At 53.5% G+C, this 12750-nt stretch overlaps 2 protein-coding genes across 8 annotated transcripts; one reads left to right on the top strand and one right to left on the bottom strand.

Moving 5' to 3' along the window:
- The first annotated feature begins 786 nt into the window (after positions 1–786).
- APH1A (aph-1A gamma-secretase subunit) lies at positions 787–3991 on the top strand. Its single transcript, XM_025933955.2, has 7 exons — positions 787–1137; positions 1722–1892; positions 2075–2148; positions 2383–2505; positions 2659–2786; positions 3207–3330; positions 3668–3991. Exons 1-7 carry the CDS (start codon positions 1025–1027, stop codon positions 3730–3732), a joined length of 798 nt encoding a protein of 265 aa, XP_025789740.1. The 5' UTR covers positions 787–1024; the 3' UTR covers positions 3733–3991.
- Positions 3992–4809: 818 nt separating this feature from the next.
- CA14 (carbonic anhydrase 14) lies at positions 4810–11861 on the bottom strand. Of its 7 annotated transcripts, XM_086718095.1 has the most exons (12): positions 10868–11860; positions 8727–8826; positions 8464–8465; positions 7755–7934; positions 7240–7382; positions 6887–6982; positions 6641–6707; positions 6321–6478; positions 5867–5987; positions 5606–5626; positions 5405–5489; positions 4810–5285 (listed from the first exon to the last, which is right to left on the bottom strand). In XM_086718095.1, the coding sequence occupies exons 1-12, from the start codon at positions 10920–10922 to the stop codon at positions 5222–5224; spliced, it is 1092 nt and encodes a 363-aa protein (XP_086574221.1). In that variant the 5' UTR covers positions 10923–11860; the 3' UTR covers positions 4810–5221. The 7 variants fall into 7 exon arrangements, 2 of the variants coding, with proteins under 2 accessions (XP_086574221.1, XP_086574220.1); XM_086718094.1 differs by lacking the exon at positions 8464–8465 and having other exon boundaries at positions 8806–8826; positions 10868–11155; XR_015255090.1 differs by lacking the exon at positions 8464–8465 and having other exon boundaries at positions 5405–5987; positions 6641–6794; positions 8806–8826; positions 10868–10968; positions 11212–11861.
- Positions 11862–12750: the final 889 nt, after the last annotated feature.

The raw sequence follows: 12750 nt of genomic DNA, 5'->3' as shown, positions 1-12750 counted from the left end.
TTTCTTTCACTCTAATACACACAACCCCTGTGCCTTCCCCTGGCCTGAGGAAAAGACACTACTGAAGTTCATTTTCAGAAATAAATAGAGGAAGTATGACCTAAAAGGAACTGTGTGACTTGGGGGGCGGGGGTGCTTGTCGTTTTTCTTCAACCCCATAGCTCTAATTGCTTTTTACAAACAGTCTTAACTCTGAATCTTAACACCGAATCCCATCTGACCTCCTTCCTAACATTGCTCTCCAGGCTCCTCTTCGTCTTTCCTACTCTCTGGTCATTACAGATGAAAGCGTCATTAGCGGTATACTCACTGAATTGCATGTTTCCTATACTCGTCTGTTCAAAGAGCTCTTACTTTTAAGTCTAACCTTCATCTCTTAGGCAGTAGCTCAAGCCCATTTCCTCTCATTCAAGTAAGAACAATACCCGTCCCTATCTCCCTGCACCCTCTATCCTGTGCTTTCTTTGTATTTGTCCTTTAGGTTCCAACAGGATCTTCCCCTCCCCCGCTCTGCAGCTCTTCAAGAAGACGCAGAATTGCTACCACCCTTCCCCACAAAATAACGAAAGGAAGCCGCAACCAAGGTCCAATGGGACCCAGGAAGCCGGGCCAGTCCCGGCCCACTCCCTCCTTTGACCAGCTCAAGCCACTCCCAGGACCGAAGTCGAAGGCTTAGTAGGGCAGGAGGACTACAACTCCCGGCAGGTTGTGCTGCCTCGTCCCCGCCCCCGCAGCTCCGCCCCCTCCGAGTCTTCATTGGCCTTCGGGGGGTGGGGATTGGATGGGAGGTGGCCATGGTGCTGCGGCCGGGGTTTGTTCCCTCCTCGGCTTCCGTAGAGGAAGTCGCGCGGACCTGTATCAGGGGTTTCGGTGTCCCCCCTCCCCTTCCCTGGGGTCCGGGGGTGACATTGCACCGCGCCCCTCACGGGGTCGCGTCGCCACCCCAAGCAGACTCCTTAGCTGACGTGCTGCCCCCGTCCACCCCTCTTGGCCAGGCCTCCACCCCACCCCCAGCTGCCCAGCCATGGGGGCCGCAGTGTTTTTCGGATGCACTTTCGTCGCTTTCGGCCCGGCCTTTGCGCTTTTCTTGATCACTGTCGCTGGGGACCCTCTTCGCGTCATCATCCTGGTGGCGGGGTGAGTAGGGGGTCGGGAAGACGCGGGAGGGCGCCAGAGAGAGAGAGAGAGAGAGAGAGAGAAAGAAAGAGAGAAAGAGATCCGGAAGGGGCTGGGCAAGCTTGGGAGCCTGAGTTGGGGGAGACAAGTCGGCGGTGAAGATTGGAAAGGGTCGAGTCAGGGGTCTAGATGATTTGCCCTTTCCCGCAGTTGGTTTCCGCCTTCCAGGGATCGCACAGATTCCTCCTATACTCCTCCCGGCGACGTCAGAGAAGGCCCAAGGCCAAGACTCGTGAGGGGGGTGTGCTGACCTCCGCCGGCCTGAAGGAGGATCCAGGAATGGATACCTCTCCCTACTACTGTGCGCGTACATTCTGGTTCTCATCGCTCTGAAGACTCATTAGTCAGATTTCTATCCCTTCCCCTGCGTCCGGATCCCTACAAGACTCCCTTGGTGGAGACACCTATCCTGTCTCCTCCCAGTCTTCCAGACCATCCGGAAGTCTAACTTCCACTTTACATGCTGCAGCCTTGATTGGTTCTCCTCCTTGATTTCTCTGGCTCTCCCTACCCTGGCCTGTCTGATTGCCCTTGTCTTTCCTCAGGGCATTTTTCTGGCTGGTCTCCCTGCTCTTGGCCTCTGTGGTCTGGTTCATCTTGGTCCATGTGACCGACAGGTCAGATGCCCGGCTCCAGTATGGCCTCCTGATTTTTGGTGCTGCGGTCTCTGTCCTTCTACAGGAGGTGTTCCGCTTTGCCTACTACAAGCTGCTTAAGTAAGAAGATGGGATGGTCCAGAGGGGAGAAGGGCAGATGATTGCACTCTGAGAAGTGGGGCAGCCCCTGGGTGGTGGTTTGGAAGGGGAGGCACTAAGGGAGGATGTCAAAGGGAAAGGAGCATTCCTGCCTTTCCTCATGTTTCCCCTACCCCACCCTACCCCACCCCACCCCACCCCAGGAAGGCAGATGAGGGGTTAGCATCGCTGAGTGAGGACGGAAGATCACCCATCTCCATCCGCCAGATGGCCTATGGTGAGCCAAGGGAGAGGGACTGGAGGAGGGGGTTGGACACCCCCCTCTCCCAGGGAAGTCAAAACATGCACATATTCCAAGGGGCTGCTTTTTTCCCCTTCATCCCTGACTTCCAAGGAGAGGTGGTCTGGAGGGAGAGTAGGTGTGGGGGAATTGTGACTGGGAATGGGGCGAGATCACTGGTAATCAGGCTACAGCGATCTCTGACATTGATGAGACCCTCCTTCCCCCCAGTTTCTGGTCTTTCCTTCGGTATCATCAGTGGTGTCTTCTCTGTTATCAATATTTTGGCTGATGCACTTGGGCCAGGTGTGGTTGGGATCCATGGAGACTCACCCTATTACTTCCTGACTTCAGGTAAGATCTGCTTTCTGCCTTGCCTTCATGCCCCATCCATCCCTGGCCCCGATCTGATTTATTGGTCCTCCCTGGGAGACTTCTTTGGCTCAACATCTCAGGAGGCTGGGAGCAGATGAGGCATGTATCTCATTCCCATCTCCCTCCCTGCAGCCTTTCTGACAGCAGCCATTATCCTGCTCCATACCTTTTGGGGAGTTGTGTTCTTTGATGCCTGTGAGAGGAGACGGTACTGGGCTTTGGGCCTGGTAGTCGGGAGTCACCTACTGACCTCGGGACTGGTGAGTTGGGGACAGGGGCCTGAGTTAGAAAAATATTTAATGGTCAGCAGGATGGAAGGGAGATCTATTCTCACTTCTTAACATGTTAAAACATATCTAGGGAGGAGGCAGAAAGGTTAGTGTTTAGAAGACTCTCGTCTCAGCATCAATTGTATAACCTGCCCTGGGTATCCTCTGGGAGTTTGAATGGATTAGTCAAACTGTAATACGAATGGCTGGAGGTGAGCAAGAGGGCAGAAACCTCTGAGGGAGCTGAAAATCAAAAGTCCTCAACCACAAAATATTGGTGCTCTGAAGGGAAGGATCAGGGGATTTGGGTGGGCTACCTGCGGGGAGGTTTGGGTCAAAGGCATGTAGAGAGTTTGGGGATTAGGCAGAGAGAGAAGCTAAACTCATTTCTACTCTTATCTCCATCCCTAGACATTCCTGAATCCCTGGTATGAGGCCAGCCTGCTGCCCATCTATGCAGTCACTGTTTCCATGGGGCTTTGGGCCTTCATCACAGCTGGAGGGTCCCTCCGAAGTATCCAGCGCAGCCTCTCGTGTAAGGACTGACTACCTGGACTGATCGCCTGACAGATCCCACCTACCTGCCCACTGCCCATGACTGAGCCCAGCCCTAGCCCGGGTCCTTTACCCACCATTCTCTGTCTCCTCCTCGTCGGTCTATCCCACCACCTTCAGGGTTTTGCTTTGTCCACTTGTGACCTTTAGTCTCTAGGCTTTACCAGGAGCAGCCTGGGTTCAGCCAGTCAGTGACTGGTGGGTTTGAATCTGCACTTATCCCCACCATCTGGGGACCCCCTTGTTGTCCAGGACTCCCCATGTGTCAGTGCTCTGCTCTCACCCTGCGCAAGACTCACCCCCCTTCCCCTCTGCAGGCCGACGGCAGGAGGACAGTCGGGTGATGGTGTATTCTGCCCTGCGCATCCCACCCGAGGACTGAGGGAACCTGGGGGGGCCCCTAGGCCTGGGGTGCCCTCCTGATCTCCTCGCCCTGTATTTCTCCATCTCCAGTTCTGGACAGTGCAGGTTGCCAAGAAAAGGGACCTAGCTTAGCTGTTGCTGTGGAGATGAGATTAACGGAGGCTCAAGGGTAGATGAGCTCTAAGTTTCCCAGTACCTCCTCCCCAGACTGGGCATCTTGGTCTTTTTCTCAGGTCTGAGGGGAACCATTTTTGATGTGATAAAGACCCCAAACTGCCTTTTTTTTGTTTTGTTTTGTTTTGTTTTGTTTTGTTTTTTGAGTGGGGAGGGAGGAGGTGAGTTGGAATTCTTCTAACCTCTTTGGACTATATTTTCTCTCCTCAAATTACTCTTCATGGCTGGGCTTATCTATCCACCTTTCCCTTTGGTCACGGGCCTTGGGGGAAAGGAAGGAAGTGCATGTTTGGGAAACTGGTATTACTGGAACTAATGTTTTCACCTCCTAGACCACCAGCATCCCTCCCCTCCCCAAGGTGAAGTGGAGGGTGCTGCGGTGAGCTGGCCCACTCCGGAGCGGCAATGCCCCTGGAGAAGTCAGACTACCATGACATCACAGGGAAGGAGGGCAGATTTTTTTCTAGTTTTTAATTGGGGTGTGGAGGGGGGGTGGGGAGGTTTTCTATGAACTGTATCATTTTCTGCTGAGGATGGCACATCCCATCCTTTTAATCAAAGTGATTGTGATTTTGACTAATAAAAAGGAATTTATAATTGTGGGGGAACTTGGCTTTTAAGGGAGGGGATAACATGTTAATTGAGATTTCTGCCCTCCCACATCTCTTACCCAACCTCTTTCCCACCCTGGCAACCTCTGATCCCCTCCAGCATGGCTTTGGTACAAGGGTAAAAACCTGGGCTGGTGGTCTCATATGTCAGAAACTTTGGGTTAAGCATTTTCCAGAAGTGGACCTCCCTTCGCAGGACTGGGGTAAAAAGAGTTTTTCACCCCTGCTTCTTTTCCCCTGTCCTTTGCACACCTCTGCCACCTGAGGGATTAAGGAACTCCTCTCAAGAGCCCCAAAGGTAAGGCCAGGGGTGGGGTTAGAAACTTTAATTTCCAGATATATTGAGCAAAAAAATATAACCCCAACAGCAGCAACTCTTTTTCCTAAGGGGAGAATCTGCACGACATGTAGGGAAAGGGACATAAAGGCAAGGGGATAGAGGACTTTGGGGCGCATCCCCAACTTCCCCTGCTAATAAACACAATTTGCCCTCTGCGTTGTCAATGTGGGGATGGTCCTGATCTATATGATTTGAGAGGCCGTGGGCTCTGCTGTTACTCCTTGAATGAGAGCCTGTCCATGCCTCTCGGGAGGGGCTGTCTGGAGGAAGGAGGGGTGTCTGCCCACTACTTCTACAGTATTTTCTGGCCAGTCCCTGCCCCTCATTTTAGAAGCTCCCTGATTGGCATGAGGGGAAGGCATCCATGATGTCTGAGAAGGAGTCTATGCCTCTGTGGCTCGTGCTGAGGTGAAGACCACGCTTTTCCGGTTTCCTAGCCTCTTCTTCCTGGAAGGGGGAATAGTTCATGGAAATGACTAGTGTCCTAGGTGAAACAGATTAGAGGTGGAATAGAGTGCTTTTTGGTAGAAAAGAAAGGACCGAAGGAATGGAAAGTAGGACCTCACCGAATCTTTCTAGCGATGAAATAAACAGCCAGCAGAAGGCAGAGACAGCAGACCAAGATTCCCACTGCTAGACTCAGCATTTCGCCTGGGAGGAAGATGGAAAGTGTCATTCATTCTAGAACTCCCACAGATACTGAGCTTTTCCCTCCCTCTTTGTGGAGCAGGCCTCCCTCTCTTCATACCTGGGCGGGGCCGGCTTACCTGTGGTATACACAGATCCCACTGTAAGGGAAGAAGACTTGGGTCAGTGTGACCTGAGCTCCCCATCCCAGTGGGGAATAGCACTCTACCTCTATTTGCGGGGGAGATCACCTGGCACTCAGGGGTAGAAGCATTCCCAGTCTAAGCAAGTCCTAGAAACTGCTTCCCCTCCTATCCTTCCTTTTGTTCCCAGGGACTCCCTAAGTTCTTGGCACGGAGTCCCCCAGTTTCCCATCTCCTTTCCAAGCCCTGTATAGTCACCTTGGATGAAAGAAGTAAAGACTGTCCGCTGATTGAGAGGCTGGGGGGCTCGGTAGTTCCGTACCAGGGGCCTCGAGGGCTCCTCTTCTGTGGAGAACAATGTCTCCTGAAGCTCTTCCAGCTGAGGAGCAGAAGAGTGGGATTAGGGGAGAAGTGTCACTCTGGGGAGTGGGAGAGGGTCTGAGGTTACCACTAGGTCTCTGCTGCCTCACCTCTTTTTTTTTTTTTTTTTTTAACGTTTATTTATTATTGAGAGAGTCAGCGTGAGCAGGGGAGCAGCAGAGGGAGAGGGAGACACAGATTCTGAAGCAGGCTCCAGGCTCTGAGCTGTCAGCACAGAGCCCGACGCAGGGCTCAAACTCACAAACCGCAAGATCATGACCTGAGCCAAAGTTGGACACTTAAACCGACTGAGCCACCCAAGCGCCCCCTGCCTCACCTCTTCACCACTCACCTGTCCCATGGAAATCTGAGCCTTTCGGTTGAATACTGTCCAGAGCACACTCTGGTAGCAGGGTGGGGTGGTGAGTGAGCCGTTGTAGCGGAAGAACTGGTCCAGCCTCTGGGGGAGCAGCTCTCCCACGTTGAAGGGAGGCACTGAGGTCTTCTGATCTGGAGGAGAACAGGCTAGGACTGCTCTCCTCCTCGCTGGCCCCCAGCTTACCTAGATAGGGCTCCCAGAGGTGACACCCCCTGGTTCCTAACTCACTGTCATCCCAGGCCTTGCTGGCCTTTTTGGGGAAGTGTCCCTGAAGTCTAATCTCACAAGCTCACCTTTATTCCTAATTTCATGCAAGTGACTCAGAATGTGTTCATAAGCTGGATTCTTAGTCTCACCCACCTGGAAAGGGAGAGTTTGGAATAGGTCCACATTTGGAGTAAGACGTTCACATACAGAACAAATGGTCACAGTGGGTTGCTGACTAACCTAGGGAGGGAGAGCAACAGACATGGGCAGAATAGGACTGAGGGGTGCAGAGGGAGTGGAGAGAGCCCTGGGGGAGACTGAGGGCCACTCACCTCAATGAGAATGCCCAAGACAGCCAGGCCCTGAGGCATTGGAGCGGCCTCACTCAAGCTGCCATAGGAATCTGAATCATAATGTACAATGTGGAGCTGAGGGGGGGGGGGGGAAAGGGAATTAAATCACATAATGTTTCTCCACTACCCCTTCCTAAAGGCTTTGACCCTAGCCGCCGCTGCCACCACCACCACCACCACCACCACCACCACCTCCAGTATGCCCTAAAACTTTCCCACAAAGGTTGGCCTTATCCCCCAAGTATGACTTTTCCCAGTTTCCAGATCCTTCCTTTCCTGGGCACCGACCATACCTGTCCCTGTGTCCTAGCCCAAGCTTTGTTCCCCGGTACCTCTGCAGCTGTGGCTTCACTGTTGATCTGGTGCTCTGATCCCCCCAGGGATCCTGTCTCACCCCAGTGCAGGTGGAGCTGGGCAGCTACATATTTTCGGGGAAATCCCTCCAGATACATGGTAGGGGGTAGAGAGAGTTGCACTGTGAGGAAAAGAGAGAAGGTCAGGGTTGGTGGAGGAATGCGGACACATTCCCATTGCCACTGCTCCTTGGGAGACCTGGCCAGCCTTTTCTGCCTCCGTCCCCCAGTAGCACCTAGTTCTGCTTTTCTAGCATATGTCCCCCTTTTTCAATGAGGATCCAATTCATGCTATGATACCAATCCATCCTTAGAGCTTGAATGTAGACATTCACTCCCCACCCTTGATGAGGCTGTAGGAGTCTCATCACCATTGTCACATCTCCAAATTTATAGATGAAGCCTTCTAAGAATTTGGAAGTTAGAATGCATCTTTCTCCTGACTCCTAAGATTGTAACTGGAGTTTACACCTCCTTGGAGCCTGGGTTTTTACCTGTGTGGCCATTATTGTGCAGGTCCAAGGGCTCAGTGCCAGGCTGGTCATATCCATGGGGCTGCAGAGTGGGCAGCTCAGGGTCAAAAGTCACACTGTCTGTCTGGATATTGATGGGGGACTGGGCATTGCTTCCACACTCAGGGTAAGAGGCTGGCCAATGGTCTTGACCATGTGGGCCTGGTGGGGATTACCAGAGACATTTGTCCTGCTCTCCAAGCCCCAGCCACCCTTCTGGAACCCTCCCCTACCAACCCAGGCAACCTAGCCAGTTGTGCAAGGCTAGGTGAGGCAGGAGTCCCTGCTAGACTTGAGGCTGCCCCACGCTTCCCCTGCCCCCAGGCTGTGATGACTCCCCAGCTCTCCTGATAGGTGGAGAGCGGCGGCTTTTACTTACCAGCAGTTTGGGGACCAGAAAGCTGAATGGGAGGAAAAGGGGGTGGATGGAAAGCCTGCGTGCCTGGAGAGGTGGGGCTAGAGCAGAAACAGGATGGCCCGGGAAATAAAATGATCCTCGAAAGAGCAAGTCTCCGTGGGGGCCCCTAATAAGTGGGGATACCATTCTTTCGGTTGACTTCCCACAATTCATTTCTTGCTCTCATACTGGACCTTGCATTTGACTCTGGAATTCAGTCGTTAGTCAGAAGTTCAAAGGGATGAAATCCACCTCCACCAGGGTCACAAACTATGCTGCCAGCCTCTTCCTCACCCCTGACCTCAGGCTCTGTCCCAATTTCAGATGCAGGTAGGATCAATGAGGTCGGAAAGAGAGCCAGGAAGTAAACTGGCAGCTAGGCTCAGTGTTCCTTTCCCTACCCGGTTTCCCAGCCTTTCTGAATCAGGAGGTACGGGATCCGGCAGTTAGAATCGGGTCTGGGAGTCCGACCCGGAAAACAAGGGCCGGGGGTGGGGGTGGGGGCTCGGGAGGGAGGAGCTGGGCTGAGAAACTAAAGGGAACGAACTCCCCACAACACTCGACATAAGTCTTCCTGGCAGGTGAAGAGGTCCCAGTGTGAAAGGGATGGTGGTGGGCTTTGGGCTCTGCTCTCACCCTCATATGTCCAGTGCTGACCTGCAAGGCAGAGAAAGCGGGGCTGCAGACCGCTCAGCCGCGGCCCCGTCCTCCCCGCTCCCCTCCCTCCCCACCTCCCGCCGCTCTTTCTCCGCCCTCCGCCCGGAGCACTTCCCAGAGGAAGCCCTGAAACCCGACACCTCGGTGGAAAGGTCGGGGGGCCTATTTAAAATCACCAGCCGGGCTGTAAGGGTGCGTGCTGAGTGCAGGGAGAGGAGAAACACGTAGATCGAGCCCAGAGCCTAAAATTAACCTGGACCCGAATGGGCACCCTGCCCCCACCCTCACTTTTCTGAGCCTGGGCCAAGCCAGTCCCACGCTTAGAAGATTGGGGTGAGGTGAGGGTGTGGACAGAGGGCTTGGAGGCAAGGGACTAGAACAAGGGGAGGGGAAAAAAGGTTGCAGTTGTTGGGGGGGGGGGTGCTGCTACTGAGGGGAGAAGGGACATTATTCATTTGCTTTGAAGCATTGCACACGTTGAGGCCCTTGGCTGTGAAATAACATTCAAGTTCTTCCTTTGGTCCCGGTAGCTCTGAAGGAAACTTTCCCCATTGCCAGGAGCCTCTGCTCCCTAGATCCCTAGATGGCTAGCTAGGGAAGGCAGGAGTCAGGGCAGGGTCCAGGCCACACTGAGGGTGGTGGGTGGGCACAGGCAGCCAGGCTGGCAGAGACAGACTGAAAACGAAGCATTGTATGTGGAAAAGAGAGCTGCCAGCTGGGTCACATGCCAGGCTCTCGTGCAATCCTGTCCCAGGCTGAAAGGCTGGGGGTCTGATGGTCCAGCCTCATCCAGGACCAAACCGCTTCAAGGGGAGAGAGAAGGCCTTCTTTCAGGTTTTCTCTGCATTATTCAAATTGCTACTTCAAATTCAAACTCTGGAAAAAAATTCTAAATTCCTTCCTCTCTCTCTCTTATCCCCTTAAATTCTTCAGACTTCTGAGATATCCTTGATCTCATCCTCGGGCTCTCATTCTGGCCCATCCCTTGGTTCAGACAACTCCGAAAAGCAGCCCAAGGAAGGGCGGAAAGCAACGTCTCACCAGCTCCTTGGGACACTCAGACGACTTGAATTCCCTGGTTCTGTGCTGGGCCAGTAGCCTTGCCCTTCCCCTCCCACCAAATCCTCAACTTGCTAATTCTTCACCTCTTTTTCCTTTTCCCTATTTTTTTCTTTCCCTCAGATGCACTTTCCAACCCTCCTTTTGGCTGGCTCCTCACCCTGTCACCCTCCCTGCATTTTCCTTCTGCTCTCTAGACACTCCCCCCCCCCCCCCTTGCCCCTTGCTCTTCCAAGGGATCTTAATTACACACCTACTATGTCCTGGATACTGAGGTAGGCATACATAGCATAGGCATATGGCAAAGCAAACACAAAAATGAGGGGTAGGGGTCCTGAGGACACTCTTGGAAGCACCTAGGCCTGTTCTCCCAAAAGTCCTCTCATCTCCTGGGAGCCTCTGAAAGTCCTTTGCAAACTGTAAAGGGTCAACAGCCTTTATTATTGCTACTGCTTTCAGGGAGAAACTGGGAAACCAGTCGCTCCATAGAATCAGGAGGGGACATTGGCCATGAGGTTCATAGTTGGGGATAAGCATCTGAGTTAATGAGGAAGTGTAGAGATATGCCCCCAACCCCCATCAGTCCTTTATCTTTTCACTCTCTGCCTCCTTGGCTCCCTAATTGGGGGAGTTCTGAAATAGATGAGGCCAGGAGGGTTGCCTGGGACTAGGGCAGCGGGGCAAAGAGCTCCGGAGAGAATCCGTAGCCTGTAAGGAGATTCGCGCAATGTGTGTATACATTCTGCTCCCCAGCTAGCTCCCCAACCCTTCCCCCCCATCCCCACTAACTGCAGGGCTGTACAGGCAAAGGGGGGAGATGGAAAGTGCCCTTCTCCCCACTCCTCTTGCTTCCCCCCATCCCGAGCCTATTATACTAGCCCCTTAGGCTTCCTTTTACATTTCTTCCCTTCCCCCATTAAGCGAGCCTGGCGGCACGTGGACACCAGCACAGACAGACACACAGACATCCAGATGTACCTACCCCCATCTGCAGCCAGGATCCAAATCACCTCCAGCAGGAGAGTGAAGAACAACATGGTATCCCCAGAAGCAGCAGGTACTGGGAGTTTGGGGACTAGAGGGCTAGGGTTGGCAGAGAAAGGTGGGGGGAGAGGGAGAGAGAGGTAGAAACAGAGAAAGAGAGAGGGAGAGAGAGAGAGAGAGAAAGAAAGGGAGAGGGAGGAAGGGAGGGAGAGAGAAGGAAGTGGGGAGGGACAGAGAGAGAGAGGAGTTTCTTGGAGCTGAGCTGGATGTATTTATCTCTTTTTTGCTTGCGTTCTCTGGGTCTCTGTGGGCTTCCAGGGGATTTGGTTTTCAGTAGGGTACCGTAGGGTTTTGGGTCCCCAGGACAAATCTCTCGCCGCCTCTCTTTTTTAAATCTACCTCTACAGTCTTCACTCCACTTGCTGGCCAGCGACTTCACAATTGCCTCCCGCTTTTAAGGTGGCTCTGGACGGGTGTACGTGGTGGGGGGGTGCTGCCGGGTTGCTGGCGAACAGCTCCTTAAATAGCCGATTAGGCATGCAGGATGGCCCTGCTCGGAGCTGGAGCGGGTAGTGGCTTCACGGGATCCCTGGCCCTGGCTCAGGAGCCCAGCTGGGGTGAGCTCTTCCTTCCTCTGCTCTTCTTATGGGCACTGTCCAGATAGGTGTCCCCTGGAGTGGGCTGGGGCTTGGAAGGAGGGCTTGGGGGTCCAATCCAGCCCCCTCAGGGGGACCCTGGGTTCTCATTTCCCATCTGGCTTCTCTGAGGAGCGACTCCCTGGGTGGCATAGGGCAGGGTGGGAAGACCTGTTCCCAGTCCCCTGCAGAATTTGAGCTGAGTCCAGAGTTTGGAGATAGGTGACCAGAAGGAGTTGGGGACTCAGGGTGCAGGTGGAGGGTAGGAAGTCAAGGGCTAAAACCTGGCTTGTGGAAAATAAAGAAGAGAAGTGAGGCAAGAGAACTTGTTTGGAGCGATCTCTTTCTCTTGTGCCTGTCACCACCCCCTTCCCACGGTGAGGCCTGGGTCCACGTGCCTGTGTGGCCGGGTGGGGGGGGGTGGTTTTGTTTGCTGTATAAAGCCCATTTGTGTGCCCAGCGGGGGAGGGGCTGCAGCAGCACCATGGAGAGACAGCGGCTCCAACTGCCAGACCCAGCCACCTCCCTCCCCAGGGAGCCCAGATCTAGGACGGCTTTTGTCATTGAAGAGGACACTGACCCCTGGCAGGGAGGCCAGGGCAGGAGGAGAGGTGGGGAGACCTCAGAAACAATCATTACCACCCTAAAAAAAAAAAGACTCCAGAGAAAGGGAGGGGAGGGAGCAGAGAGAAACCATGTGATCTAGTTGGAAGAGGGGCCCAGGGTCTTCCCTCTAGCCCAACAAAGGGCTGTGGCAGGACTTGTGGGACTGAGTGAAATCTGCCACAGGGGAGCTGGATGAGTAGAGCACAGAGGCTGCTGGGTCTCAGGAATGTGGGCTGGTGCTTGTTTCCTCATGGGACTGGAAATCCCGATTGGAATGTACATCCTAAATCCCTCATTAGAGAATGTGAAACGCACAGATAATTTTGAGCCAGACACTCACACCTCTTTCTCCTCCATGCCCTTCACCAGAGTCCCCAGCTCTGAGGATGCACCCATTTGAACTCCCTCTGCTTTCATCGCTCCTGCCAAGGAGCAAGAAAAAGCCAAAACAAAGGGAGCAGGAACTAAATAAGGGAGCAGGATAAGAGCCAAACGATCAGAATAATGCATGTGCTGGATCATCAGAGCCTGCCGAGGCAGGAGCCACGTGCCTTTCTGTCCTCTGTGATTGATCTGCAAAGCAAAACTGTTTTGCAGATGTCATTTCCTTTGAATTTTCTCATCACCCTCAATTATTTTT

Source organism: Puma concolor, chromosome C1, assembly GCF_028749965.1.
Source record: "Puma concolor isolate L17-30 chromosome C1, mPumCon1.1.hap2, whole genome shotgun sequence".
NCBI lineage: Eukaryota > Metazoa > Chordata > Mammalia > Carnivora > Felidae > Puma > Puma concolor.
This window is presented reverse-complemented; position numbering and strand designations above follow the sequence as displayed.

Excerpts from the sequence above, each read along its gene's own strand:
- APH1A (XM_025933955.2), top strand. The coding sequence starts at position 1,025 with ATGGGGGCCGCAGTGTTTTTCGGATGCACTTTCGTCGCTTTCGGCCCG. Across the intron at positions 2,787-3,206 it reads ACCTACTGACCTCGGGACTG|ACATTCCTGAATCCCTGGTA; the intron begins GTGAGTTGGGGA and ends CTCCATCCCTAG. Across the intron at positions 3,331-3,667 it reads TATCCAGCGCAGCCTCTCGT|GCCGACGGCAGGAGGACAGT; the intron begins GTAAGGACTGAC and ends TCCCCTCTGCAG.
- CA14 (XM_086718095.1), bottom strand. The coding sequence starts at position 10,922 with ATGTTGTTCTTCACTCTCCTGCTGGAGGTGATTTGGATCCTGGCTGCA. Across the intron at positions 6,479-6,640 it reads GCATGAAATTAGGAATAAAG|ATCAGAAGACCTCAGTGCCT; the intron begins GTGAGCTTGTGA and ends GTTCTCCTCCAG. Across the intron at positions 5,627-5,866 it reads CTTTACTTCTTTCATCCAAG|TGGGATCTGTGTATACCACA; the intron begins GTGACTATACAG and ends CTTCCCTTACAG.